Here is a 27,955-nt window from a genome sequence, read left to right on the forward strand (position 1 = left end):
CCTGACCTCAATCCTATAGAACATTTGTGGGCAGAACTGAAAAAGCGTGTACGAGCAAGGAGGCCTACAAACCTAACTCAGTTACACCAGCTCTGTCGGGAGGAATGGGCCAAAATTCACCCAACTTATTGTGGGAAGCTAGTGAGAAAGGCTACCCGAAACATTTGACCCAAGTTAAACTATTTAAAAGGCAATGAGTTTAAATGTATTTGGCTAAGGTGTATGTAAACTTCAACTGTAACTAGGTGAGCAATGTGAGAGGGAGTCTGGAACCTTGGCTAGCGGATCAATGACCATGGCAACAGTGGGCAGAGCAGGCCATTTTGTAAGGTCAGACAGAGACAGTGGGCACACCATGTCACAGGGATACACCTTGATGACAATATTAGCAGCTTACAAATGTAGCAATCATTTACTGTATTGTTACAGTATTAGTATGGATGTACTTCAACACAGCAAACAAATTATTTCAATGTTTTAGCGTGAGGATTGCTATAGTTTACTTTGTAATGTGTTATGCTGTTTTTGGAAAAGTCGTTTACCGGGGGTATAGTGCAAAGAGGAAAAACAACATTTAAAAATCTAAATGGTGAGTGAAAGCATTTCCTGCACACTGGAACTCCTGTATGTGACAATAAAACATATGCACTACCGGTCAAAGGTTTTAGAACACCTACTCATTCAAGGGTATTTCTTTATTTTACTATTTTCTACATTGCAGAATAATAGTGAAGACATCAAAACTATGAAATAACACATATGGAATCATGTAGTAACCAAAAACGTGTTAAACAAATCAATATATACATTCAAATAGCCACCCTTTTCCTTGATGACAGCTTCATGAGGTAGTCACCTCGAATGCATTTCAATTAACAGGTGTGCCTTCCTAAAAGTTATTTTGTGGAATTTCTTTCCTTCTTAATGCATTTGAGCCAATCAGTTGTGTTGTGACAAGGTAGGGGTGGTAGCCCTATTTGGTAAAAGACCAAGTCCATATTATGGTAAGAACAGCTCAAATAAGCAAAGAGAAACAACAGTCCATCATTACTTTAAGATATGAAGGTCAGTCAATCCAGAACATTTGAAGAACTTAAAGTTTCTTCAAGTGCAGTCACAAAAACAAGTGCTATGATGAAACTGTCTCTCATGTGGACCACCACAGGAAAGGAAGACCCAGAGTTACCTCTGCAGCAGAGGATAAGTTCATTAGAGTTACCAGCCTCAGAAATTGCAGCCCAAATAAATCCTTCACAGAGTTCAAGTAAACACATCTCAACATCAACTGTTCAGAGGAGACTGTGTGAATCAGGCCTTCATGGTCAAATTGCTGCAAAGAAACCATTACTAAAGAACACCAATTAAGAAGAAAATACTTGTTTGGGCCAAGAAACACGAGCAATGGACAATAGACCAGTCGGAATTTGTCATTTGGTCTGGAGTCCAAATTGTAGATTTATGGTTCCAACCGCCGTGTCTTTCTGAGACGCGGTGTTGGTAAACGGATGACCTCCTCATGTGTATTTCCCACCGTAAAAGCATGGAGGAGGAGGTGTGATGGTGCTTTGCTCGTGACACGGTCTTTGATTAACCAACAAGGCTACCACAGCATTCTGCAGCGATACACCATCCCATCTGGTTTGGGTTTAGTGGGACTATCATTTGTTTTTCAACAGGACAATGACCCAACACACCTCCAGGCTGTGTAAGGGCTATTTTATCAAGAAGGACAATGATGGAGTGCTGTATCAGATGACTTGGCCTCCACAATCCCCCGACCTCAACCAAATTGAGATGGTTTGGGATGAGTCGGACCACAGAGTGAAGGAAAAGTAGCCAATAAGTGCTCAGCATATGTGGGAACTCCTTCAAGACTGCTGGAAAGCATTCCAGGTGAAGCTGGTTGAGAGAATGCCAAGACGGTACAAAGCTGTCATCAAGGCAAAGGTTTGAATAATCTCATATATAAAATATACTGTATGCTGATTTGTTTAACACTTTTTTGGTTACCACATGATTCCATATGTGTTATTTCATCATTTTGATGTCTTCACTATTATTCTGCAATGTAGAAAATAGTCAAAAAAAAGAAATACCCTTGAATCAGTGAGTGTTCTAAAACTTTTTACCGGAAGTGTATATGTATTTTTTTTATTTTTATTAACTCTCCTTTTGGTAAGATAATTATGTTGAAAAGTTCCATCTGGCTTTACAGAGATACAGTCATTATTATCTCAAAGGAAACCATACAGGTGTATGCAATTAACATCCAGGTAACCTGGAAGTTAAATCCTGATGGTGCAGAATGAATCACCTGAATTATGGGGTCACCAATGATCTCTTCTAGAACAGGTGCACACATGTACCTTATTATGGACGGGACTGCAGAACTTTGACCGAAATAAAAATTTTATACCTTTAATATCTGTCAGTGCAGAGTGGCCCAGTGACTCCATCTTTATAGCTAGCTTATCATGACCACAAATGAATTATGGTCCCATGCACTATGCATGCTTTCATAGTGCTTTTCAAGGTGCTACGTGACAACAATGCATCGTGCAGAGGGGACTACAAATTAAAGTGGCAATACATTTGGTGGTGGACATTCAATAATACCATATCCTAAATAGAATTAGCTCAAGGAAATGTAGAGTGAACAATCAGTTCACACTTGGATCCCAGTATTATTGTTAATTTATTTCTCAATCTGAGTAATGAACAGTGCCTCAGTAGCTGAATCTTAATATGATGGTAAATCATGACATTCTATTTCAGATGTAATAAGTAAACCTTCCTTTAATTTAGATAAAGAAAAATAATTAAAACATTCCCAAATATATTAAAAATTGTGGTATCTTGGCACTGATCTTTGGATAACACATACAATAGTAAGTAGGTCAGGTTGAGCTGCCCTTAAGATCCACGCCCCCTTCAAACTGATGCCAATACAAACAGAGGCATCCATACAAGACATGACATTCGTTAATTTTCTCTGCAAATAACTTTATCCTAATTTAGAGGAAAGATAAAAATATACAGTATACTGATTTCCGAAATCTTTACGGAATGACTCAGATGAGCAGAGGATATCTATTAATTAAGATATGTACACATGGTATTTGGAATTATTTCTGATTTGTAGGTATAGCAAAAAATAGTCAAATTGAGCTTTACCTGGTTTGAATGAGGTTTGAATCATTTATTGTATGGTGGTTGCAGAATATTAATCTGTTTCCACAGAGTACAACTTGTGCTTTGCCAACAAGTGTACGTGAATTAAATATAACAATGTTACATAACACAAAATATAACTACATTATGCATAAAATAAGATAATTTAGATGTAATTGATCCCGATAAAACTAAATATATCATAAACAAACTTGAGTAACTAACAACTGGAATGGCTTAGGTTTAGGCATGCTAGCAAGTAGTTATTGTTCGGGTTTCATGTCTTAACATTACTATGATCTGAATTCTCTAACAGTATAGTTTATATCTTTACACATTTTCATGAAGATAATCGGTAACTATTATATGCTGGCAGATAGTTAAAATCTTTTGCACTTGCTTGTTACTTTCCTGCAAAGTTTTGTCAGAGAGTGGGTATACGGTGCATTCAGAAAGTATTCAAACCCCTTGACTTTTCCCACATTTTGTTACGTTACAGGCTTTTCTAAAATGGATTAAATACATGTTTTCCTTAATCAATCTACACACATACCCCATAATGACAAAGCTAAAACAGTTTTTTAGAAATGTGTGGAAATGCATTCAAAATAAAAACTCAAATATCACATTTACATAAGTATCCAGACCCTTTATCATTACTTGGTTGAAGAACCTTTGGAAGCAATTACAGCCTCGAGTCTTCTTGGGTATGTCGCTACAAGCTTGGCACACCTGTATTTGGGGACTTTCTCCCATTTTCTCTGCAGATCCTTTCAAGCTGTCAGGTTGGATGGGGAGCATTGCTGCACAGCTATTTTCAGGTCTCTCCAGATGTGACGCTTGGCATTCAGGCCAAATAATTAAATCTTGGTTTCATCAGACCAGAGAATCTAGTTTCTTATGGTCTAAGAGTCCTTTAGGTGCCTTTTAGCAAACTCCAAGCGGGCTGTCATGTGCCTTTTACAGAGGAGTGGCTTCTGCCTGGCCACTCTACCATAAACGTCTGATTAGTGGAATGCTGCAGAGATGGTTGTCCTTCTGGAAGGTTCTCCCATCTCCACAGAGGAACTCTAGAGTTCTGTCAGAGTGACCGGCCAAGGAAGAGGAAGAGTCTTGGTGGTTCCAAACTTCTTCCAACCTGACAGCTTGAAAGGATCTGCAGAGAAAATGATGGAGGCCACTGTGTTCTTGGGGACCTTCAATGCTGCAGACATTTTTTTGGTACTGTTTCCCAGATCTGTGGCACAACACAATCCTGTCTCTGAGCTCTATGGACAATCCCTACGAGCTCATGGCTCTTCTGACATGCACCGTCAACGGTGGAACCTTATATAGACAGGTGTGTGCCTTTCCAAATAAGGTCAAATCAATTGAATTTACCACAGGTGTCCAATCAAGTTGTAGAAACATCTCATGGAGGGTCAATGGAAACAGGATGCACCTGAACTCAATTTCGAGTCTCATAGCAAAGGGTCTGAATACTTATGTAAATAAATATTTTCTTTGTCAAAAATGTCTAAAGACCTTTTTCGCTTTGTCATTATGGGGTATTGTGTGTAGATTGATGATACTTTTAAATTTTTTATCCATTTTAGAATAACATAACAAAATGTTGAAAAAGTTAAAGGGTCTGAATACTTACCGGATGCACTGTATGAACTCCTAAAAAACATGTTATTAAACATGGGATTTGCCATGCACAAAGGCAAATGCAGAGAGGACTTTTAAAGCTCAAATGGAATTTGGGAAAAGGTTCAAGTTTCAAATCATCATTCTTTTTTTTAGCAAGAGAATGGAGGGTGGGAATCGGGAAACAAGAAGCACCTCTAATATTCCAGGAGTTGGTGTAATTGCCTTCAACTGTTACTGTACCCTACAAGACACAACACATTTAATCCCAGGGTTGATTACTAGGCCTCAGACGACAGAAAGTCTATCCTGTAACCATATACATATTTTTTTTGCTGCAAATGGGAAGGTTAGGAGCAGGAAAATGTCACCCAGATTATATTTTCAATGCTTTTTCTATTTCAATATACCTCTGCTAAATTAAATAGCTTCAGTGGATCTGTAAAATTAACTGCCATATCAATGTTCTATTTGGAGAAGTAATTACAATTTGAGTAATTACGTAATATGGAATTCTGCATTCCAAAAGAAAACCTCCTTGCAATGATACTTAACTAGTCTCTTCCATTTTGCAGTAAAACAAATTCAACCAATGCATTAGTCAGTAATCAGAGAAGAATCTTTCACATTTGAAGCCCTCGTCTGAGCTTTCAAATTACTGTCACAAACTTACCTGTGCACATAAAAAAATCTATGAGAGGAGCGCTTGAGGGGAAGGAAGGCACTTTCTAACTGCAACGGGAATAGAGGTGCCTTTCCCTGACAATCACAGCATCACATCGCATTTTCCCCCATGGGCTTGTCAGCGTCTGGTGGCTAAATTACCAGCATTTCTGCTCCTTTAATTCACATGTCTCATGTCAGCTTTGTGCTTCTCTGTGCAATTTTCACCGTTAACAGAATGAGAAAATGGAAGGGAGTGAAAATTGAACACAAGAACGGAAATTTGTCCAGCACATGTCCATCTTTGAGACCTAATACGACAAACAGCTCTGGGTGACTGTAAGGGAAAGTGAATGAAATAGGTCTAAATTGCCTGGTGGCACAGTCAGAGGCTTGATTAGCAGTAGTATTTTCCTTTGTGATGCAGCGATTCAAGAGAGCTGGCTAAGATGTGTAGTACTGGTTGCAACATTCACAAGAAATCAGGTACTTAGACTGAAAGGGAGCATTGCAGAAAAATCCTCCATGCTGAGTTTAACCCTGTAGTTCAGTTGTATGCCCTAAAATGAGAAATGTGCTCATGCTGTATATACACCGAGTGTACAACACATTAAGAACACCTGCTCTTTCCATGACATAGACTGAACAGGTGAATCCGGTTGAAAGCTATGATCCCTTATTAATGTCACTTGGTAAATCCACTTCAATCAGCGTAGATGAAGGGGAGGAGACAGGTTAAATAATATTTTTTAAGCCTTGAGACAATTGAGATATGGATTGTGAATGTGTGCCATTCAGAGGGTGAATGGGCAAGACAAAATATTTAAGTACATTTTAACGGGGTATGGTAGAAGGTGCCAGGTACACCAGTTTGAGTGTCAAGAATTGCACCGCTGCTGTGTTTTTTCACGCTCAACAGTTTCCCGTGTGTACAGTATTAAGAATGGTCCACCACCCAAAGGACATCCAGCCAAATTGACACAACTGTGGGAAGCATTGGAGTCAACATGGGCCAGCATCCCTGTGGAACGCTATTGACACCTTGTAGAGTCTATGCCCCAACAAATTGAGGCAGTTCTGAGGGCACTAGGGCTGTAGCGGTCATGAAATTTTGTCAGCCCATGATTGTCAAGCAAATAACTGCCAGTCTCATGGTAATTGGCCATTAATTAACATAAACACATTTAGCATCTCCTGGCTTCCACGCATAGCCTACAAGCCACTGATGCAGACCTTTGGAACATCTACATTTTAATAAGTCTAATAAATCAATTTAATATAGCCTACACCATCACAATAAATTCATTATTTATTTTAGACAAGTCTAAAGAAACATGACATGAAGAAAATGTAATATATTTCAGAAGAACAGAATAGCTTACTCTGAGCTGTCCTTATGTTAGGCCCTGATCGGGCTATGCCATATGGCTATGGCCTATACTAGTTCATTTAGCAGACAAGATTTGCTTAGAAATCCGTGACATTATTTTATATTATTTTATAGTATGAACTATTCATTTTAACATAGCTGAATGAAATAGAAAGGATGTTTTCTCCAAATGATTTCTGAGGGAGGGTCCACATGCGGCTATTCTGTGTTGAGTGGTTAACAAAGAAACAGGTCCTGCTATATGCTTCATTTAGAGTTATTTATGCAACTTTAGTTGTGATACAAACATGATGCTGCATGATGCGACTAATGATGATTTGAAAAAAGTTGCACGAAAGGCATGAGCTCTGCTTTGTTTCTTGCACAGACTGCACACACTTCATCAGTCACTCATTCACAAATTGACCACCACTTGATAAAAGCCTCTAATTTCCCGGCGGCATCCCCCTAAAATCCATGCCTTTTGCAGCCAGTGGCCATTATGCCCTTTGGCTGATTACAATAATTGTAATTCCCTTCTCCCAGCTGTGTGTTCCGAAGCACCTCTCACTCACATGCCTCTCTCAGATATCGCAATTCTTATTAGCCAATGTCCGTCATGTGATTGGGCTCTTCTCAGAGGCATCTATCTCAGCTCTGAAGAAGGCTACAAGTAAAGACAGACACATCGGGGACTCCACTGGGCACTTCCTTCTTATCGAAATCCGAGGCGCATATTTAAGATGTTATAAGAGCTGTCCACATTTATTTTTTGTCAGCCAACAAGATGAGTAGGCTAAATGAACAGAAAAAGCACTAGCCTACGTCAATCTACTATCCCCCATAGTACAAAAGTTGACTTATTCTATTGGTCACCTTGTCCTTCTGTGCGATAAATAAATTGTGGGATGCGATAGATCCTAAATTAATACAACCACTTGCATCAAATAACCTTTAAAAAGTAATGAGGCAGGGCCTCCCGAGTGGCGCAGCAGTCTAAAACACTGCAATGGGGTTTGATTCCAATCTGTGTCACAACCAGCTGTGATCGGGAGTCCAATATGGCGGCACACAATTAGCCCAGCGTTGTCCGGGTTTGGCCGGGGGGGGGGTTTTACTTAGCTCATCGCGCTCTAGCGACTCCTTGTGGCGAGCCGGGCATCTGCAGGCTCAGTGGAATGGTGTTTCCTCCATTACATTGGTACAGCTGGCTTCCGGGTTAAGTGAGCGGGCGTTAAGAAGTGCGGCTTGGCAAGTCATGTTTTGGAGGACGCATGACTCGACCTTCGCCTCTCCCGAGCTCGTTGGGGAGTTGCAGCGATGAGACAAGATCGTAATCAGAGAAAAAGAGGAATGAGGCTGATGCAACAAATCAGAACGTTTATCTTAAAATGTTGATAAACTATTAGGCTATTTCTTCACATTGTAAGCACAGCAATATGCACACGACCATAGGCTATAAGCATGAATGTTCCAAAATGCAATCAATTAGCGGGAAAACACCATTCTCAAAAGTGACAACAAATGCAATTATGCATGTAATGCTTATTATAAAAGTGCATTTTTATGGTGAAAATGATCTTCCCCATACTTGAAACTCACATGCCGCCTATGTATGCCAGTTAGGCTCTACACCGGTTTTAAAGCAGATTAATGTGCTTAATTTTAAGAAGTTATTTGGACACGTTAGTTGTGATTACAAACCTTATCAAAACATATAGGCCTATGGGCTAGGCTACATGAGGTGTGGGACTATGATTTGAAAAAAGTTGCAGAAATTAAGCATGCACTGTTTCTTGCTCTATTGCACACAAGCTGGGCATCATTCAAGTGAAATATCATTCACGGGTGATAGGCTAATATTGTTACCCATCAGACTATTATTGATTTAATCTTGTCTTTACATATACAAAATAATATATGTGTGAAATTAGTTTTGATTTAGAATGGACCATTATCATGCAACTATCTCAGAATGGGGGCAGGGATTTTTTTAAATGTCATCTATGCACTTAAATAGCGAATGGAGGACGCTTTTCTCATGGTTCATTTTCATGCCAGCCAGGTAGGCTTTACTCCTGTTGTAAAGCGAAGCTATGTGCGTAATATTAGGAAAGTTGAGAAATAAATATAGTAGACCTAGCCTATAGAAAGCTGATTGGATCCTCCTATTTTTAATAGAGGTCTTCAAAACTCTGTTTTCTCACACAATTGCATAGCCTATAGAAATGTTGTGCAACATGAGCTCATGGGCTCTCATGAGGTGTTCGATTTGATTTTTGATTACATTTGCATTGATGTCAAAATGATTAGAGGGACAATAAAGTCCTGAGCACCAGGCAATTAGCAAGTTTGGTAGGCTACTAATGACCATCAGCAGCATCAGAGCTTGGAGAAGCCTAGTTACTGTTACTAAACGGTCAGATGGAATTTGACTGCGGTCATTACTCGTGACTGCCTGTGTGGTGGTAATACAGTCACCATAACAGCCCTAGTTGCAACTCAATATAAGGAAGGTATTCTTAATGTTTTGCACATACACACACTTTTGTCCATGATAATCGATCAGTGGGTGGGCGGATGGATCACTAAGTACTTTATATTTCTCATTGACTTAATAAATTGACTTGATAGTTGTATTTACCTCCGAGGGTCATCCCAGCTTCAAAACACTTCCTCAGTCGACATGATGGGCAGTTCTTCCGTCTAAGCTTATCGATGGTGCAGTCGTTTCTGCTGGCACACAGGTATTTCTGTTTACCTAACAAAGACAAACAAAGATAAGAATAAGAGAATACGAAATTCTAATTTGAATGAGGAGGAAAGTTACATCATGGTTGTAACATGGTTGTAAGTCATAAATGATTACCACAGAAACCAATGGTTGGAACTGGTTCAGGAAACAGAACCGAAAACCGGAAAATAACAACATTTTTTGAGGAACAGAACCCGAACCAAAAACGAAAGTGATCTATACTGTTCTGGAACTGTTATTTTAAAAGCATGGGAACCGGTTAATAACGTTATTTTACATTCCGGGCATTTCTTTCCAGTCCCACAACAAAGCGCCTATGCAAAGCCCTCACTCTGTCGCTCAGGAAGTTTTTCCTGCATCTGCCTGCCAGCTGGAAATATTTTACAGTGAGTGTGTGTGTGTTACCTGCCCCTCCCCCTATGAAGCATAGGTTACTGTAGCCTACTGACATTATTCCGAAATTAGATGTTTAATTAGAGAAGAATGGATTGACTTTTTCAATGCTAGTTAATGATACTAACAAAAAGCTCTGCATACAGAAGCTTGTTAACTAGCTAGGTAACGTTTTCTCTGGTCCAATGTTAAACCAAATCGGAAGCTCAAAGACATTCAAAGTTCCTCCAATTCTGTGGGCCTAATTCAGATAATGCATGTCATCATAAGATGCCCAGCACTTCAAGGCAAGCTTGAAGCTACGGGATATACACTACTGTGATTATGATCGAAGAGAATTCTCTTGGTAGATAATGCGGTCGGCATTTGATTGTAAGGAATTCTAGGTCAGGTGAACAAAAGGACTTGAGTTCCAGTATGTTGTTATGATCACACCACGTCTCGTTAATCATAAGGAATACACCCCCGCCCTTCTTCTTACCAGAGAGATGTTTGTTTCTGTCTGCGCGATGCTGAAGAAGCCAGGTGGCTGTACCGACTCTGATGACGTATCCCGAGTGAGCCATGTATCCGTGAAACAAAGAACGTTACAATCTCTGATGTCTCTCTGGAAGGCAACCCTTGCTCGGATTTCGTCTACCTTGTTGTCAAGAGACTGGACATTGGCGAGTAGTATGCTCAGGAGCGGAGCCCGATGTGCATATTTCGGTTAAACTATCCCCAATTCAATGGAATTGCAACCCTCTGCATGCACAGTGCATTCTTCCATCACATGTGAAATGCACTCTTCCATCACATGTACAGCTGATTCTCAAGATCTTGCACACTAATGAGATGCTATTGAGCCCACACTGTCTTAGCCAAGGACTACATGCTTTCTGGTAGAGGAGGGGTGAATATATTTTATCTGACATACATTCTTTTTTTGTTAACTAGTAAATAGTAGCCTACAGAAAAGTGTGTTTAAATCATTTCTAACTTGTTAACATTTTCTGCTAGTTAGTTTTTGCTACCATGTGGGTTTTAGCTTGCTTGAGCCTGCTAACTGAAGAGTGTTAATTCACCTGTTTCCATACATGTTTCATTTTATAACATTTACCTTACAAAGGAGTTGTTTAATCTAACTGCTTAACTATTTATCTGTACATGGAATTGTATATATTTTTACTAATTTTTCCTAATCTTTACAGGAAAATGCCACGTGCACTATCTGATGTGTGTAGACATTTCACTGCATCTAATGTAGAAGGAAAAGCTGTGTACTTTTGGAAATACTGTGCCAAATCATGTGTGAAGAATGCAACAAAGATGCAGAATCATCTGGCCAAGTGCACAAAGTTCCCTCAGAGCTCACAACAAGCATCCTCTGACAAAAGTCGCTCTACATCTATTTGAGGTGAAAATTATGAATCAGACACCTTATCAATAGCAACTGCTCATGGTCCTCCTGGAATCAGAAGTGTTTTTGACTCAGTGGAGGTACATAGAAATGCTGATGAATGTCTTGCTTGAGCTCTGTATGTAACTGGTTCACCTCTGATGCTCACAGGCAATATGTATTGGAAGATATTTCTGAATGTTCTTCTCCCAGCATACACCCCTCCAACCAGACATGCTTTATCTACTAATTTGCTGGATGCAGAGTTCAACAGAGTTCAAGTGAAGGTCAAGCAAATCATAGAGAAAGCAGACTGTATTGCAATCATCTCTGTTGCATGGTCGAATGTTCGTGGGCAAGGAAAAATTAACTACATCATCTCAACCCCTCAACCAGTATTCTACAAGAGAACAGACACAAGGGACAACAGACACACCTGGCTCTACATTGCAGATGAGCTGAAGGCAGTCATCAATGACCTTGGACCACAGATGGTATTTGCACTGATGACAGACAATGCTGCGAACATGAAGGCTGCTTGGTCTAAAGTGGAGGAGTCCTACCCTCACATCACCCCCATTGGCTGTGCTGCTTGTGCATTGAATCTGCTCCTCAAGGACATCATGGCACTGAAAACAATGGATACACTTTACAAGAGAGCCAATGAAATGGTTAGGAATGTGAACAGTCATCAAGTTATAGCAGAACTCTACCTCACCAAGCAAAGTGAGAAGAATAAGAGCACCACATTGAAGCTGCCCAGCAACACCCGTTGGGGTGGTGTTGTCATCATGTTTGACAGTCTCCTGGAGGGGAAGGAGTCTCTTCAAGAAATGGCCATATCACAGTCTGCTGAAATAGACAGCCCCATCAAGAGGATCCTCCTGGATGATGTATTTTGGGAGAGAGTGGTAAGCAGCCTGAAACTCCTGAAACCTATAGCATTAGCTATTGCACGGATTGAGGGAGACAATGCCATCCTGTCTGGTGTTCAGACTCTGCTTGCAGATGTAAGAGAAGAAATCCGTACTGCCCTGTCCACCTCACTCTTGCTCCAAGCAGAGGAAACTGCAGTTCTGAAATACATCAAACAGCATTAAGACTTCTGCCTGAAGCCTATACACGCCACAGCGTACATGTCGGACCCCAAGTATGCTGGCAAGAGCATCCTGTCTGGTGCTGAGATCAACAAGGCCTATGGTGTCATCACTACTGTGTCTCGTCACCTTGGCCTGGATGAGAGCAAGGTTCTTGGCAGTCTGGCGAAGTACACTTCCAAAGCAAGGGCTTTGGGATGGAGCTGCAATATGGCAGTCGTGCCAACATATCTCATCAGCCACCTGGTAGAAGGGACTTTGTGGATCGCTTTTTGAGCCTGACAACGAGCCATCCTCACAAGGTTGGAAATTGACAGTGAAGATGAGGCCTCAGAGTTTGATGTTCAAGAAGTGGACATTAAGGAGGTCCAGGGAGAAGACATGGAAGCCTGAGAGAAAGACCACCAAAGCTTCAGTTTCTAGACGTATCATTTTACAGATGTATGTTGAAAACGTTTTTGGGAGGTGCGATAGATCATTGGGGATCATTCAATATTCCCTTTCTTTTGTTGTTCAGTGAAATCATCCCATGTGAAGAATCAACTCATTTAATTAAAGTTCAATTCGTAACTAAATTGTTTTTTAAATTTCTATTGGAAGGATTTAATCATTTGCAAATATGTCTACTTATGATAAGGTAAAAGGTTTATGTTTCTGTCTCCATATGATATGGTAAATATATCCAATGCATAAAACATCTACAATGAAATGGTATTCATATTCATTTGCATATATTTCCATTAATTCCCATATATTCCCACCCATTTCCACCTCTGAATATTCCCCAAAATGTGCAACCCTAGTAATGATCATGCTATTTAATCAGCTTCTTGATATGCCACACCTGTCAGGTGGATGGATTATTTTGGCAATGGAGAAATGCTCACTAAAAGGGATGTAAACAAATTTGTGCACAAAATTTGAGAGAAATAAGCTTTTTATGCATATGGAACCTTTTCTGGGATCTTTTATTTCAGCTCATGGAACATGTTGGGTTCATATTTTTGTTCAGTGTAGTTTACATGTTGTCAACAATCTAAGCCAACCCTGTCTGTTTTGCCCCATAGTTGCGCAAACGTCGGTTTTGTTGCTAAACAACTAACCCTTTTATGCGCTGGGAGTTTCTGGTGATTGTTTTTTATTGATCTGTGTCAGATCTTGTAGAAACTCTGTTAGGTGCGTGACTGTAATTGCTATTTGAAGTGGGAAACGTAGCATACCTATGTCAGGGCAGATATCTGGATATTCGATTAGCTGTGCCCATCCCTGCTCATAATCATGAGCTTTTACTCAGAAACAGGATTTCATATGTCATATGACTCACAGGTTGATTCACTGAAAAAATTTAATGACTTTCCATATGAGGATTTCCCAGATGGGTAGACGAGGGTGAATGTAACTTCTGGCAATTTTGTAAAAAATGTACATAGATTGGTTTTGACATATTCCAAATAAACTATGTCAATACTATGGGTATTTTCCTTTGAAATACATAGAGATTAAGAACTATTTTTCTTATATCTAATACATTATTTCCAAAAAGCATGAGAGGTGGATCTGGTTTATGGATCCCATTTCCACCATTGATGCTCTGCTCTTTCTCCTGTGTGGAGAGGTGCAATGGCATATTACTTTATCAAGTCTTACCTTCTGCAGCTCTCTTGAAGAACACTTTGCAGCTGCCACAGGTTAGCGCTCCATAGTGGCAGCCAGATGCTTCATCTGCACAGATCAGACAGGTCCTCTGGGGCGGGAAGAAGAACTCCATGGGGAACATGTGGTCTCTGCCACCCTCAAACCTTTAGGAACATGTTAAAAGGCTTTTAGAAACATCACAAACAAACAGTACATAATTACTCAACAGAATCCTTCAATAAGCACATGTGTTCCTATTAGCCTCTGCCTCTCTCTTTTGTCACTACATACACTCTGATAAGTTGTTTCCTGACATTTTAACAGAAGTGACCATAACCTAATGCTTGAGGCCTGTAATTTTTCCTTCAGGGGTGAAACCATGGAGAATGGACTAATGGTATATTCAAATGAATCAAAACTACAATAGTGTAACAGCAGAGCTTGATTGTCATGATATGACAAATTGACAAGCACAGAACAATTGCTAACATTATTTTATTTGTTATTTTTTATTTTACCTTTATTTAACCAGGCAAGTCAGTTAAGAACAAATTCTTATTTTCAATAACGGCCTAGGAACAGTGGGTTAACTGCCTGTTCAGGGGCAGAACGACAGATTTGTACCTTGTCGGCTCGGGGGTTTGAACTTGCAACCTTCCGGTTACTAGTCCAACGCTCTAACCACTAGGCTACCCTGAAAGGCACGTCGCTTAAGCAAGTTGTTATTTTGCTAAAAGAAATAAACAAACATTGTGATATACACCGACTATACAAAACACATACATTCCATGACATAGATTGACTAGGTGAATACAGGTGAAAGATATGATCCCCTTATTTATGCCACTTGTTAAATCCACTTCAATCAGTGTAGATGAAGGGGAGGAGACAGGTTAAAGAAGGATTGTAAGCCTTGAGACAATTGAGACATGGATTGTATATGTGTGCCATTCAGAGGGTGAATGGACAAAACAAAATATTTAAGCGCCTTTGAACTGGGTATGGTAGTAGGTGCCAAGTGCACCGGTTTGATTGATTCACACTCAACAGTTTCTCATGTGTATCAAGAATGGTCCACCACCCAAAGGACATCCAGCCAACTTGACACAACTGTGGGAAGCATTGGAGTCAACATGGGCCAGCATCCCTATGGAACGCTTTGGCACCTTGTAAAGTCCATGCCAACAAATTGAGGCTGTTCTGAGGGCAACAGGGGGGAGGGGTGCAACTCAATATTAGGAAGGTGTTCCTAATGCTTGGTATCTCAGTGTATATGCCACTGACACTTAACACCCCACACAAAAGCTGAAATCCAATCTGACCATGGTCCCTGATCAAAATGAAACGTGATTGCCTCTGGCTGGCATTCTATACGACTCCTCACATTGAGGCCTTATGTGCAATACTACTGCCATCAAGTGTATACCCTATTTGTGTGGTTCTTTATAATTAGTGAAAAGTTCATTTGATTCACAGATCCAGATTATTTAAGCATTTTCACTTTTCTCCCTCAGATTCACAGTTTCTGAGTGAGATCCTCATCGGTTGAACCAGACTGGGTAAGAATGTATCTGATTTCTAATCAGAGCTGGGCAGAGGGTGTGATGACTTGAGAGTGTGGGAAAGGTGTGAACAGCAGTGCCAGGGCCAAGGGGGGCAAGAGGGGTGCTCTACTGCAGCTGTCAGCACAGGAAGAGATTGGACAGTGTGTACAGACATAACTATACCTCAATGACGTATAGCGTTAGGTGTCAAGGCTCTATGTAAAAAACACAAGGACAAAGCTTATAACCAAGCAGCAAAACAGTCCTCTCTACAGTATCAGCAGTAGGCTAAATGCCCACTGGCTCTTGGTCAGAATCTAGAGCCAGAAAAGCCAGCTGTTAGAGAATAAAGCACAAAGCTCAGTTTCAGTGCCTTAATATGATGAGTATAATTCTGTTCTGATGACCTGGTCTGATGTTACTGGGAGATTGAAGTAATTCAGTGTTTCCCATATATTCACTAAGCAGCAGCGCACCACTAAATTGTTCCTAAAGCCAGACAGGAAGTATGTAGAAAAGATAACTATATATTTTAAAATAATATAATCTTTGAGAACTAGAAATCACCCAAATAAAGCTAGACACTAAGGGAGAATTGAACATCCTAAAAATAATGTATTTAAGAGTATTTTTTGTCATGGCTGGATTACTGACAGGGCACACAGGGCACATGCCCAGGGGGTCCCGATTGGTTTTGTTATACTATTTGAGCATAAGAACACAGAATTAGCCACAGCAAAATGCATGGGATTGCATGAAATTTGTTTTCCTGGAAATTAGCCACACACACACCCCTTCCATGATCATTGACAAAACTAGGGGAAATACTGGTTAATTAATCCATAGATATTGAGAGTGACTGATCTGGTTAATCATAAATCAGGAATAAATGTAGGTACTTCAAATGTGTGATGAAATTATTAATGTAATCAATGCAAGGATATAAATGTTACTCTATGCTGCTCTTATGCACTTTAGCTATAAACCTTTAAGGAAATAATTGGAATTGTTGGAAATCCAAAATGAGGATATGTGATGATGATAATACTTCTGAACATTATATAGTTGATGGCAAAGCCTGTGGATGTCAACATGGCGTAAGAATATGAATGTAAACTGGGGCATGGCATGGCAAAGCAGGGGGGAAACGGAAAAGGTTAGAAAAGTGGACAACACAGAAAGATCTCCACATATAAATTGTATTGTTAAAATCATTGGAGGATAACAAACAAGAAACCAAACAAAAAGTCCAACTTTTACATTGTATTCCTTCAGAAATTACTGTTCACTCTGTCACAGACCTGCCATGTACCCACAGAATTTTGCAGATGTTCTTTGTACCCACCCCATCTAACCCAGACATCTAACATTTCCCCCGATGAAATGTAGCCTAAGTGAATGACTACTCAACATGAGCAAAATAAGCTATTCTGTATTTTATGTAAGCTTATTGGCTGGAGTAGAGGAGGGCTGATATGAAGAATGTAGCCCATAAGCCAATTGGAGCTACTGTAATAGCCATATGGTTTGTAAGTTCCAGATCTGATATAAATCTTGCATCATAACACTTAGACATTTCAGACTGTGGAATCCAGATAATACACTGTGAGTGGTGTGTGGCTGACATATGAATCGTCATTAGCACAGCACTTGCACGCTTAAGGTGCAATTTGGAGAGTAATTTAGAATCTCAGGTAAATTCACCATGAGTGGATCGGATGGTTAGGTCATCAACATCAGCAGTGGCCTACTGAGCATTAGTGCATCCAGCCCTTTGTTCTCAAAAAGAGAACACGTGCGCACATGCCTTCTAAGTCAGTGGCATATACACTGAGTATACCAAACATTAGGAACACCTTCCTAATATTTAGTTGCACCCCCCATTTTGACCTCAGAACAGCCTCAATTCGTCTGGGCATGGACTCTACAAGGTGTCAAAAGCGTTGTTGCCTCCAATGCCTCCCACAGTTGTGTCAAGTTAGCTGGATGTCCTTTGGGTGGTGGACCATTCTTGATACACATGGCAAACTGTTGAGCATGAAAAACCCATGAGCGTTGCAGTTCTTGACACAAACCGGTGTGCCTGACACCTACTACCATACCCCGTTCAAAGGCGCTTAAATCTTTTGTCTTGACTGGCACACTTACTCAATCCATGTCTCAATTGTCTCAAGGCTTAAAAATCCTTCTTTAACCTATCTCCTCCCCTTCATCTATATTGATTGAAGTGGATTTAACAAGTGACATAAATAAGGGATCATAGCTTAACCTGGACTCACCTGGTCAGTCTATGTCATGGAAAGAACAGGTGTTGTAGTTATTTTTCAATGTAACTACAAACTCAAACCCTCACCCTGAAATGTTAAGTAAATATGGTCAATGTAATGTGGTGGTAACTATTTGTACTGTTATTTTAAACCTGAAACTTACAGTGTAAAGAACTATACCGCCTGTGTGATATTGGGAGGAAACATGGTTGGCTGCTATAATGTGGAAAATGTAGAACAACTTCATCTTCATTAATAGTGAAAAATATGCAAATAGGCATAGTGATGACAGCTAAAGGTAAGTAGCAGCCCAAAAATACAAGTGTTAGGTGCCAGTGACTGCTGAGTAAGGCAAAAATCTATTTTCACACCAAACAGAGCATAATTGCTGCAACAGAAATGGACATCTTAATTGACCCTTTGCCTAACAAGCCTTTTTGAGGTCTATCTTGTTTTTCAACACATCCATGTTCCTATTTACTCACTGTACTGACCTTTTTGGAACTACAGTATCTATTCTCATTTGAGAATATACATTATATATATTATTACTGGCCAATTTTAACATTTACAGTGCACATAGAAAGTCTATATTTAAAAATAAAAATAAATGTAATTTTTGTGTCATTGATCCACACAAAATAGTCCATAATGTCAAAGTGAAAAAATAATTATACAAATGAAATAACTACCATATAGTCCCTGCATAAGTATTCATCCCCTTTGTTGAGGCAAGCCTAAAAGAGTTCAGAAGTCAAATGTGGCTTAACAAATTATATTTTGTTATATATCAAGTTAAAATGAATGACTGCCCCTTCCTCTGTTCCACATACTGTACCTAAAATATCTGTAAGGTCCCTCAGTCAAGTATTGAATTTCAAGCACAGATTCAACTAAAAGACCAGGGAGCTTTTTAAAGCCTCATAAAGAAGGGCAGTGATTGGTAGATGGGTAACAATAACAAATCAGACATTGAATATCTCTTTAAGCATGGTCAAGTTAATAATTGTATATGGATGGACGATGTATCAAACCACCCAGACACATCAGAGATGCAGTCTTCCTTCTGAACTGAGCTAAAGGACAGGAAGGAAACTGCTTAGGGATGTGACCATGAGGCCATTGGTGATTTTAAAACAGCGACAGAGTTCAATGGCTGTGATGGGTGGATCAACAACATTGGCGTGACTCCACAATAATGGCCTAAATGACAGCGTGAAAAGACAAACACAAATATACAGAATAAAAATTCAAAGACATGCATATGTATGCAACAAGGCACTAAACTAATATTGCAACAAACACGGCAAAGAAATACACTTTTTGGCTTAAATGCAATGCCTTATGTTTGGGGCAAATCCAACAACACATCACAGCATGGTGGTGGCTCCATCATGGGAATGGTATGCTTGACATCTATCTGCAAAGACTGGGGAGTTTTTCAGGATGAAAAGAAACGGGCTGGAGCTAAGTACAGGCAAAATCCTAGAGGAATCCTAACCTGATTCAGCACGACAACACCTTTTCCCCCTCAGGAGACTGAAAAGACTTGGCATGAGTCCCCAGATTCTCAAAAAGTTCTACAGCTGCACTGTCGAGAGCATCCTGACCGGTTGCATCACTGCCTGGTATGGCAACTGCTCAGCATCTGACCGTAAGGCGCTATAGAGGGTAATGCGTATGGCCCAGTACATCACTGGGGCCAAGCTTCCTGACATCCAGGACCTATATACTAGGCGGTGTCAGAGGAAGGCCCAAAAATTGTCAAAGACTCCAGTCACCAAAGTCATAGACTGACCCCCAAGCCATAAGACTGTTGAGCAACTAATCAAAATGGCCAACCGGATGGCCAACCAGACCGAAGGTTTGATTTGATAATAACCTACAACACAAAGCCAAATCGACACTGGGGTTGCTAATCAAAAAGGAAGTGAATGTTCCCGAGTGGCCAAGTTACAGTTTAGACTTAAATCTGCTTGAAAATATATTGCAAGACTTGTAAATTGCATTCTAGTCATTATCCCCAAAACCCTGACAGAGCTTGAAAAATTGGGAAAAGAATAATGGGCACAACACGGGTATGCAAAGCTTTAATGAGACTTACTGATGAAGACTCAAAGCTGTAATCAAGGTATATTGGTGTTTATTTTTTAATGAATCTTAAACAAATTTTGGTACGTTTCCTGACATTAGTATATTTTGTGTAGAACGTTGACAAAAAAAATAACAATTAAATCCATTTTAATCCTACTTGTACTTGTAACAAAATGTGAAGAAATCCAAGAGGGGTGTAGACTTTCTATAGGCACTGTACCCTTTACCCTCTGTAACATCTATGTAACGTGGTTGGTGAAACACTACTTGACCAAAAGTATGTGGACACCTGCTCGTGGAACATCTCATTTCAAAATGATGGGCATTAATATGGAGTTGGTCGCCCCTTTGCAGCTATAACAGCCTCCACACTTCTGGGAAGGCTTTCTACAAGATGTTGGAACATTACTGCGGGGACTTGATTCCATTTAGCCACAAGAGCATTAGTGAGGTCGGGGCATTGATGTTTGGCGATTAGGCTTGGCTCACAGTCGACATTCCAATTCATCCCAAAGGTGTTCAATGGGGTTGAGGTCAGGGCTTTTTGCAGGCCAGTCAAGTTCTTCCACACCGATCTCGACAAATCATTTCTGTATGGACCTCGCTTTGTGCACGGGGGCATTGTCATGCTGAAACAGGAAAGGGCCTTCCCCAAACTGTTGCCACAAAGTTGGAAGCATAGAATCATCTAGAATGTCATTGTATTAATGTATTAAGATTTCCCTTCACTGGAACTGAGGGGTCTAGCCCGAACCATGAAAAACAGCCTCAGACCATTATTCCTCATCCACCAAACTTTACAGTTGGCACTACGCAGATTCGGACTGCCAGATGGTGAAGTGTGATTCATCACTCCAGAGAACATGTTTCCACTGCTCCGGGGAGCTTTACGCCACTCTAGCCGATGCTTGGCATTGCGCATGGTGATCTTGGGCTTGTGTGCGGCTGCTCGGCAATGGAAACCTATTAAATGAAGCTCCCGACGAACAGTTCTCGTGCTGACCGTGCTTCCAGAGGCAGTTTGTAGCTCGTTAATGAGTGTTGCAATTGAGGACAGAGGTTTTTTTACGCGCTACACGCTTCAGCACTAGGCGGTCCCATTCTATGAGTTTGTGTGGACTACCACTTTGCGGCTGAGCCGTTGTTGCTCCTAGACGTTTCCACTTCACAATAACAACTTTTACATTTGACTGGGGCAGATCTAGCAGGGCAGAAACTTGACAAACTGACTTGTTGGAAAGGTGGCATCCTATGACGATGACAAGTTGAAAGTCACTGAGCTTTTCAGTAAGGCCATTCTACTGCCAATGTGTGTCTATGGAGATCGCATGGCTATGTGCTCGATTTTATACACCTGTCAGCAATGGGTGTGACTGAAATAGCTGAATCCACTAATTTGAAGGGGTGTCCATATACTTTTGTAAATATAGTGTAGTTCCAGTCTATTAAAATAATATATACCCTTGGATCATACAGTACATTGCTTATAAAACCATCCAACCGAGGAAGCTATTACAATGGGGAAAGGGGGATACCAAGTCAGTTGCGCAACTGAATGCATTCAACCGAAATGTGTCTTCTGCATTTAACCCAACCCCTCTGAATCAGAAAGATGCGGGAGCTGCCATAATTGACATCATTGGCACCCGGGCAGCACTTGTTGTTGGGGGTTAACTGCCTCGCTCATGGACAGAATGGCAGATTTTTACATCTTCCCGGCCTGGTGATTCAAACCAGCGCGCATTCGGTTACTGGCCCAACGCTCTTAACCGCTAGGCTACCTGCCGCCCGCACACAAGAACATCATGTGTAATTGAAAATACATGGTCTGGTTGTACCTTCACATTAACAAGCTGGCTATATTTCTAGGAACGTATACACACAATGTACACCAGAAGGGTGGGGGTTACTGTTTATATTGACAAAAATACCACTCTTAAAAGCACTCAATGTGATGTATTAGGTCTATGTTTGGTTGAATTGTAGTTACTGCTGTTATACTGCAGCTCAGAACAATGTAAGTGTCAATGCCACACTGTGAAGCATTTTCTGACAGAGACAATACTATTTTGTCTATGGGGGGGTAATTCAATAAACAATGAAATTCACATGGGAACTCAAGCTAGGGATGAGTTATAATGGGCCTATTAGACCATGTTAAAACGTATAGAGATGAGCTCTCCAAGAGAGACAAAGGGATTCTAAAATAAGGCCATGTGTATGAATAATGTTGGGCTGCTGTCAAACGGACAGTAAAGTACGTCACCATAGTTACCTTATATAGAACTTTCTCCATCTCATGACATTAATCAAAGTAGTCCTAAATGTATATATTTGTGACAATGTGGAAATGAGAAATACACGCAAACCTGCAAATCTGATGCTATTGCTACCCATTACAATACATGCAATTGTTTGATTATAATTTCAATACCACTTCAATATCTTAGAAACATCTTGTAAATGCAAGTAGTAAATTAGAAAACTACAGGGAAAAATTTATCAACAAGTAAGGGCACCAAAGATGCACTATTATCCTGAAATTAGAGAAATAATTCTCCCTTTAACAGATATTATAGAGATGCTTCTTTGTCTTCTGGTTGAAGTTGCAGACAGAGGTATGTCTCTCAACCCACATCTAAAAAAATGTCTTAATATCTTCATGATCATTTCTCATGCTTAAAAATGGCACATACAATTAGTATTTTACTTTAACAAGCTTTACAGAAGGAATGGATGTGTCCAACTGTATTATTATGTGATTACTGTATATTGTGTAATCACATTTGAACCCCAAATCAGTCGGATTTAGAGAAAGATTTCTCACAGGGCAGGAAGGAAGAAATTTGTTTGAGATATTTCCTGAATTTAAATTAATAGAGGTCCGCGTCTCATATGATCATGTTAGTAAACAGTTTATACTGTAAACATGATTTTATAGCATTTCTTGTTCTGAATATATGGGAGTTGAGAACATCGGTAGCTATTTTTGAAGTGAAATGAAAAACATTGTGACTGGACCGATAACAGATTCTTCCTCCATTCAGTGTTAGGGTATGTGACGTCTCGTGTGTAAGATAAGAAAGTCTGTTCATTGAATTGTTACTGACACTTAGAAGTAAATCTTCACAGAGCATCTAGTCTGTATATAATGTCTTCCTCTTACTCTGTAGGCTACATGATAAGTTCTTGAAACATTACAGTTCCCCTTTAAAGTTGAGATTGATTTTTACAACCTCTCTAGGCAAATTTCTGAGCACATACAGTACTGTTGAATGAAAATTACGTACACCATATACATTACACTATACAGTTACAGCTCTCATTTAGCAACCTTTCCTCAGAAATTAAGAGCAGGAAGTTAAATGAGTGTGTCAACCTCCAGGTGAGAGCAACAAGAATATTTAGCAACATTTGCTCAGATATTTTCTAAAAAATTAGCTCAGAAAGGAAGTAAAATGTCTGTTTTCTGGTAATTTGAGATTCCTGCTTCTCAAACTTAAACAATATGCAAAACCAGATATTGAATAGTAAAAACTGGGATTCTAGTATTGCGCAATGATCCTGATCACGGAACTTCAGACCTTGCTTGGTCCAATAAGGGCTCTCTTTCGCGTCATTTTATCCATCCTACTACAACTACACCAAGCATCAAACCACTGTGAGTAAAACATTAAGACAACTAGCATTTGCTCAAGGACCGTACTCAGTGTAATATAGACACTACAAATGCAATGTTTACTTTGCAGAGATTTTGCATGATATTAGTTGCACATTCTACATGCAGGTTGACCAAATTTATGTTGGAAACAGTTCGTTTTCAAAGTAGCCTAACAAATGTATTATTTTACTGTTGAGAACTGTTCCATGGATCTGTACACAACAAATACTTAAATCATGTGGCTTGTGGCTTTGTGTCCAATTAAATCAGAGGACAAAGATATACACACAACATCATTTACATAAGTTCTAATGAAGCCTAGAACGTCCTGTTTAAAAAAGCAAAACAGACAAGCACTCTGGGCATACACTATTCAGAGCTTATAACTATAGATGCTCAAAGTAGGCTACAAAGTAGGCTGATAACATCTTTATTTGCTGTAATGACAATGAGCAAGTGCCTAACAAATGACCTTGTTTGCCTTGTCTGCAAAGTCCCTGAGAGAAAGACATGTGCATCAATGGGAAACCCCAAAGCTGACTGGAGTGTGATCATGAAGATATGGAGGTGAAACTTTGCAATTCCTCTATGTTTAAAAAATCTGAACTGGTATAATGTGGTCTTTTTTCCTGTTCCTTCAACACTATTCACAGCTATCCTTTTCAGAATCAATAGTGGTCTAACTCATGCAGAAGTCATTGTTACTACTGATGTTGTACATTCATGAAGATAATACAATACAGCACTATATAATTTGCAATATAACCATTTGACAATGGGGTCGTTGATTTAGTTTTTGATCAAATACATCATAAATATAACAGTAGTCTACTATAGAGTAAGTACATTGTGATAGTCTGTTGGAAGAGGGAATGAAGAATTATGCAGCCCATAACATTGAAACTTGACAGGTGAAAGATTGCTTTGTTACACTGCATTTAAACATATAGGTTAATTACCCCTTAATAAGGGCACTGTAATGTAAAGTGTTTGTGAATTTGTGAGTTTTAATAACCTTCTTACCTGGCATCTGTGTAAGAGACATCCAGCCAGTCACCGACCTCATTCTTTAAGTACGGGGAGTTGGGATAGGGCATCCTCCCTAGCATCCCGCCCGGGTACCACTGCTCAGAAGTTGGCCGCTCTCTGCGCACCAGACCACCACCCCGCTCATATTCATAAGGGTTACAAATGAACCCGGAGTCTGGTCCCGCACTGTATGGATTCATACTCTGCCTCGGTCCATATTGTGTGTTGTCATTGTCATTATACCCATTGTACTGAGAGCCCCATGACGTTCCGGCAGGTTCATTACTAATGGCCTCATATTTTATCTTGACACTGTACTGTTGTTGTAAGTAGTCAGCATATTTGTCCTCCATTGTTTCTCCAGTTTCACAGACATGAGCTGGGATGACATGAGACGAGATTCTGTCTGGGTCAGTTTGACTGAAGTGTGCCAAGTGTGCTGGCAACAGTGGGTCAAAATGACAAGATGCAGAGCGTGCTCTTGTACTCAGAGAATTCTCTGTTTCTTTTGAAGTCGGGTCATCACTCTTTTCATTCAGTCTAAATTCCTGTTCACCTGTGGATGGATGTCTGGAGCTAAGGTGCTCCATGGTCGCCACTTCTTCTGTAAGGTCATTTGCTGGGGAACTTTTAAACATCTTAACTCGTGTATCACTTTGTAGTGGCCTGGCATTGCGCTCACTAGGGCATTTGTATTCTGTAATGGAGACGTTTTCTTCAGCTCCAGAACAATTCAATAGAGGCACCTGAAACAAATAGTTGCCTTGACTTTGGTCATTTGCACTGGATGGTGCGTAATTAGGTCCCAGGTCATTCATCTCATTCAAGTCCATGGTCAATCCCAGCGACACAGAGACAGCGTTGCAGAGTTCCCTCGCCGTTTCTGATATGGTTGTGCAGGCAGAATTGGAACAACTGTTCGCCACACGGGCGTAACTGTTAGGACTTAACTCCACTCCGTGATGGGGCACAGCTGGTTGACAGCACTGTTGTTTAGTGTTGCAGGCTAACGGTCCAGGACGACCGGATCCGTATCCATTCGGGTTTGGATAGTCTAATTCGTTCACAGAGGAAAACCCGGTTTTGTTTCCTGTTGAGCTTTTGGCAAAATGGATACGTCTTGCATCCGATTCGAGTCTTCTGGAAAAACTAATGCTGTCATCTTCCTTCACTTCAATGTCAGAATTGCGAGCCGTCCCTGACGATATTTCTTTTCGGGGTGATTGCCGGTTAGTTTGGCGCATCTCCCAGGGGTGTTTATTCTGCATGAAACTGTACGAACTAGAAAAGTCCAAGGTTTCGGTGACAGTAGTGTTACTAGGCAGTGTAGCTTTCACGTTGTGGAAAACGTTTTGGAAAGGTCCGCGAAAAACTATGTTTGGGGAGTCACAAACTCCTCCTAATCCAACTGGAATCTCCATAGTCCAAAAAAAGGCGTTTACGCTGATAGGCCGTCAGAGTTGAAAAAATGTTTAAGAAAACGGAATTGATCAAGTAGGCCACATTAATAATAGTTTAAAGTCATAGCCCTATTCCAGTTAACAAAACAATGAGGCAATAATTAGACTGAGCCTAAAAAAAAATAGGAGGATTGCCCTATTGCGTAATTGAACAGTTTTTTGTCAGAAGTTTGTAGCCTAAACCACACACTATTTACCCAGTTTAAATAAAAACGTTTATGAAAACGAATATGTCGTTATTTCATAAATAAAACATTTGATTAACATTTTGCTCACGGATCCATACATTTTGACATATAGCCAGCAGAAATATCCTTCATGACAGATTTGCGCTCACCATTCATGAAGGCGAAAATGAAACTGCCTGAAGTGATGAGTTCTGTCGATGGACTATAATCGTGTTTTTTCTTCCTCTTGAGAGACTGTGCAATGGTAAAAATTGTCTGTGTCCAATATGGCAAATGCGTTGCCGGAGAGAAGCGCTGCCTGTTTCACCTATGAAACTCCTCCAGTTGGCCTATCCTAACGTTCAATATTCATTTAAAGGTTATAGCCTACAAACGAGTGAAGCACCTACAAAAGTCATCAAACAACTGAACACCCCGATAGAACAGTTGAATGCTTGGTTTTAAGAATGTTTGGTTTGCTGCAAGTTTGTGTATGGACGAAGTTCGCTTCCAAAGTCCTTGAGTTCCTTTTTGCCGTCAGCCTTTGAGTTTGGCAACATTCCCTAGTGACGAAATAATACATTCCTTGGATTAAGGCCAGTAGGCATACATAGAGTCATTCAAAATATATCGATAGGAGTAGCCTAGACAGTCAATGTGAATATTAAATATGAAAATCATGCAATTACTTACTTAGATAGGGTTGAAATCGGGACCAACCCACAGTAGCCTATAATAAAAAGGTTAGAGTTGGCTGAGTCGGTGTCGTGGACATGCAGTGGCAGAGCACAGGTCTAATTTTTCCATTATGCATGATGATACATCACTGCTCATCATGCAATGCTTGTAGCTACTAAAAATACATGGCGTTTACAACTGCCACCACCACAGGATTACATCGCTGACACAGTTATCCAAAACAACTTTCAACCACTCTCTTTAGGCAGTAGCAGGTTGCTCACAAGAGCAACAAGAGCAACAGCATTAGTGCCACCTGGGATAAGACTCCATCCAACTGGAACATAACTGGTCCAACATGCTCACGCAAAAGGTTTTTCCTAAATGCAGAGTGCATGGGCCAATATATGTCTTTACTAAAACATAGATTGTTGTATAACAAAACATTTAATAATTCCTTATCAAACATCATAATGATTTACCTATATGAACACCCTTTGATTATGTAATATAATAACTATGTAGATGTCATCTAATGTGTCAAAAAACACAAGAGAAATGAGCACACACAACAAATATTAAAAGAACATTCTTGCAAAGGTTAATTTCATTGATAGTGTAGGCCTAATAGATACAAAATCCGGCACCTCCAGGCAAGAGAGGATGGTTTGGGAGTAAATACTTCTATTACGCCCATAGAACACAAATAATGATATACCACATTAGTCCATGGGCCAGCAGAAATATTTGGCCAAAATCAATTGAATCAAGTTGTAGAAAAATCTCAAGGATGATCAATGGAAACAGGATGCACCTGAGCTCAATTTCGAGTCTCATAGCAAAGGGTCTGAATACTTTTATTTATACATTTGCAAACATTTCTAAAAACCTGTTTTCGTCATTATGGGGTAATGTCATACTTTGTGCAATTTTTCCAACAATTGTTTACAGACAGATTATTTCAC

General features: G+C 40.0%; 1 protein-coding gene across 2 annotated transcripts in view; it reads right to left on the minus strand.

Annotated features, from left to right (window-relative positions):
- The window catches only part of LOC109872796 (androgen receptor-like), a 50,041-nt gene extending 22,947 nt beyond the window's left edge, over nt 1-27,094 (minus strand). The window contains exons 1-4 of one of the 2 annotated variants that reach the window (XM_020464131.2): nt 27,006-27,094; nt 24,680-26,875; nt 14,103-14,254; nt 9,477-9,593 (exon numbers count right to left, since the gene is read on the minus strand). In XM_020464131.2, the coding sequence (XP_020319720.1) occupies nt 9,477-9,593; nt 14,103-14,254; nt 24,680-26,106 (1,696 nt within the window). In that variant the 5' untranslated portion in view covers nt 26,107-26,875; nt 27,006-27,094. The remainder of the gene's footprint in view (nt 1-9,476; nt 9,594-14,102; nt 14,255-24,679; nt 26,876-27,005) is intronic. The other variant, XM_020464132.2, reaches the window with a different exon arrangement.
- Between the last annotated feature and the right edge of the window lie 861 nt (nt 27,095-27,955).

The sequence above is a fragment of the Oncorhynchus kisutch genome, linkage group LG28, assembly GCF_002021735.2.
Source record: "Oncorhynchus kisutch isolate 150728-3 linkage group LG28, Okis_V2, whole genome shotgun sequence".
In the NCBI taxonomy this organism is placed as follows: domain Eukaryota; kingdom Metazoa; phylum Chordata; class Actinopteri; order Salmoniformes; family Salmonidae; genus Oncorhynchus; species Oncorhynchus kisutch.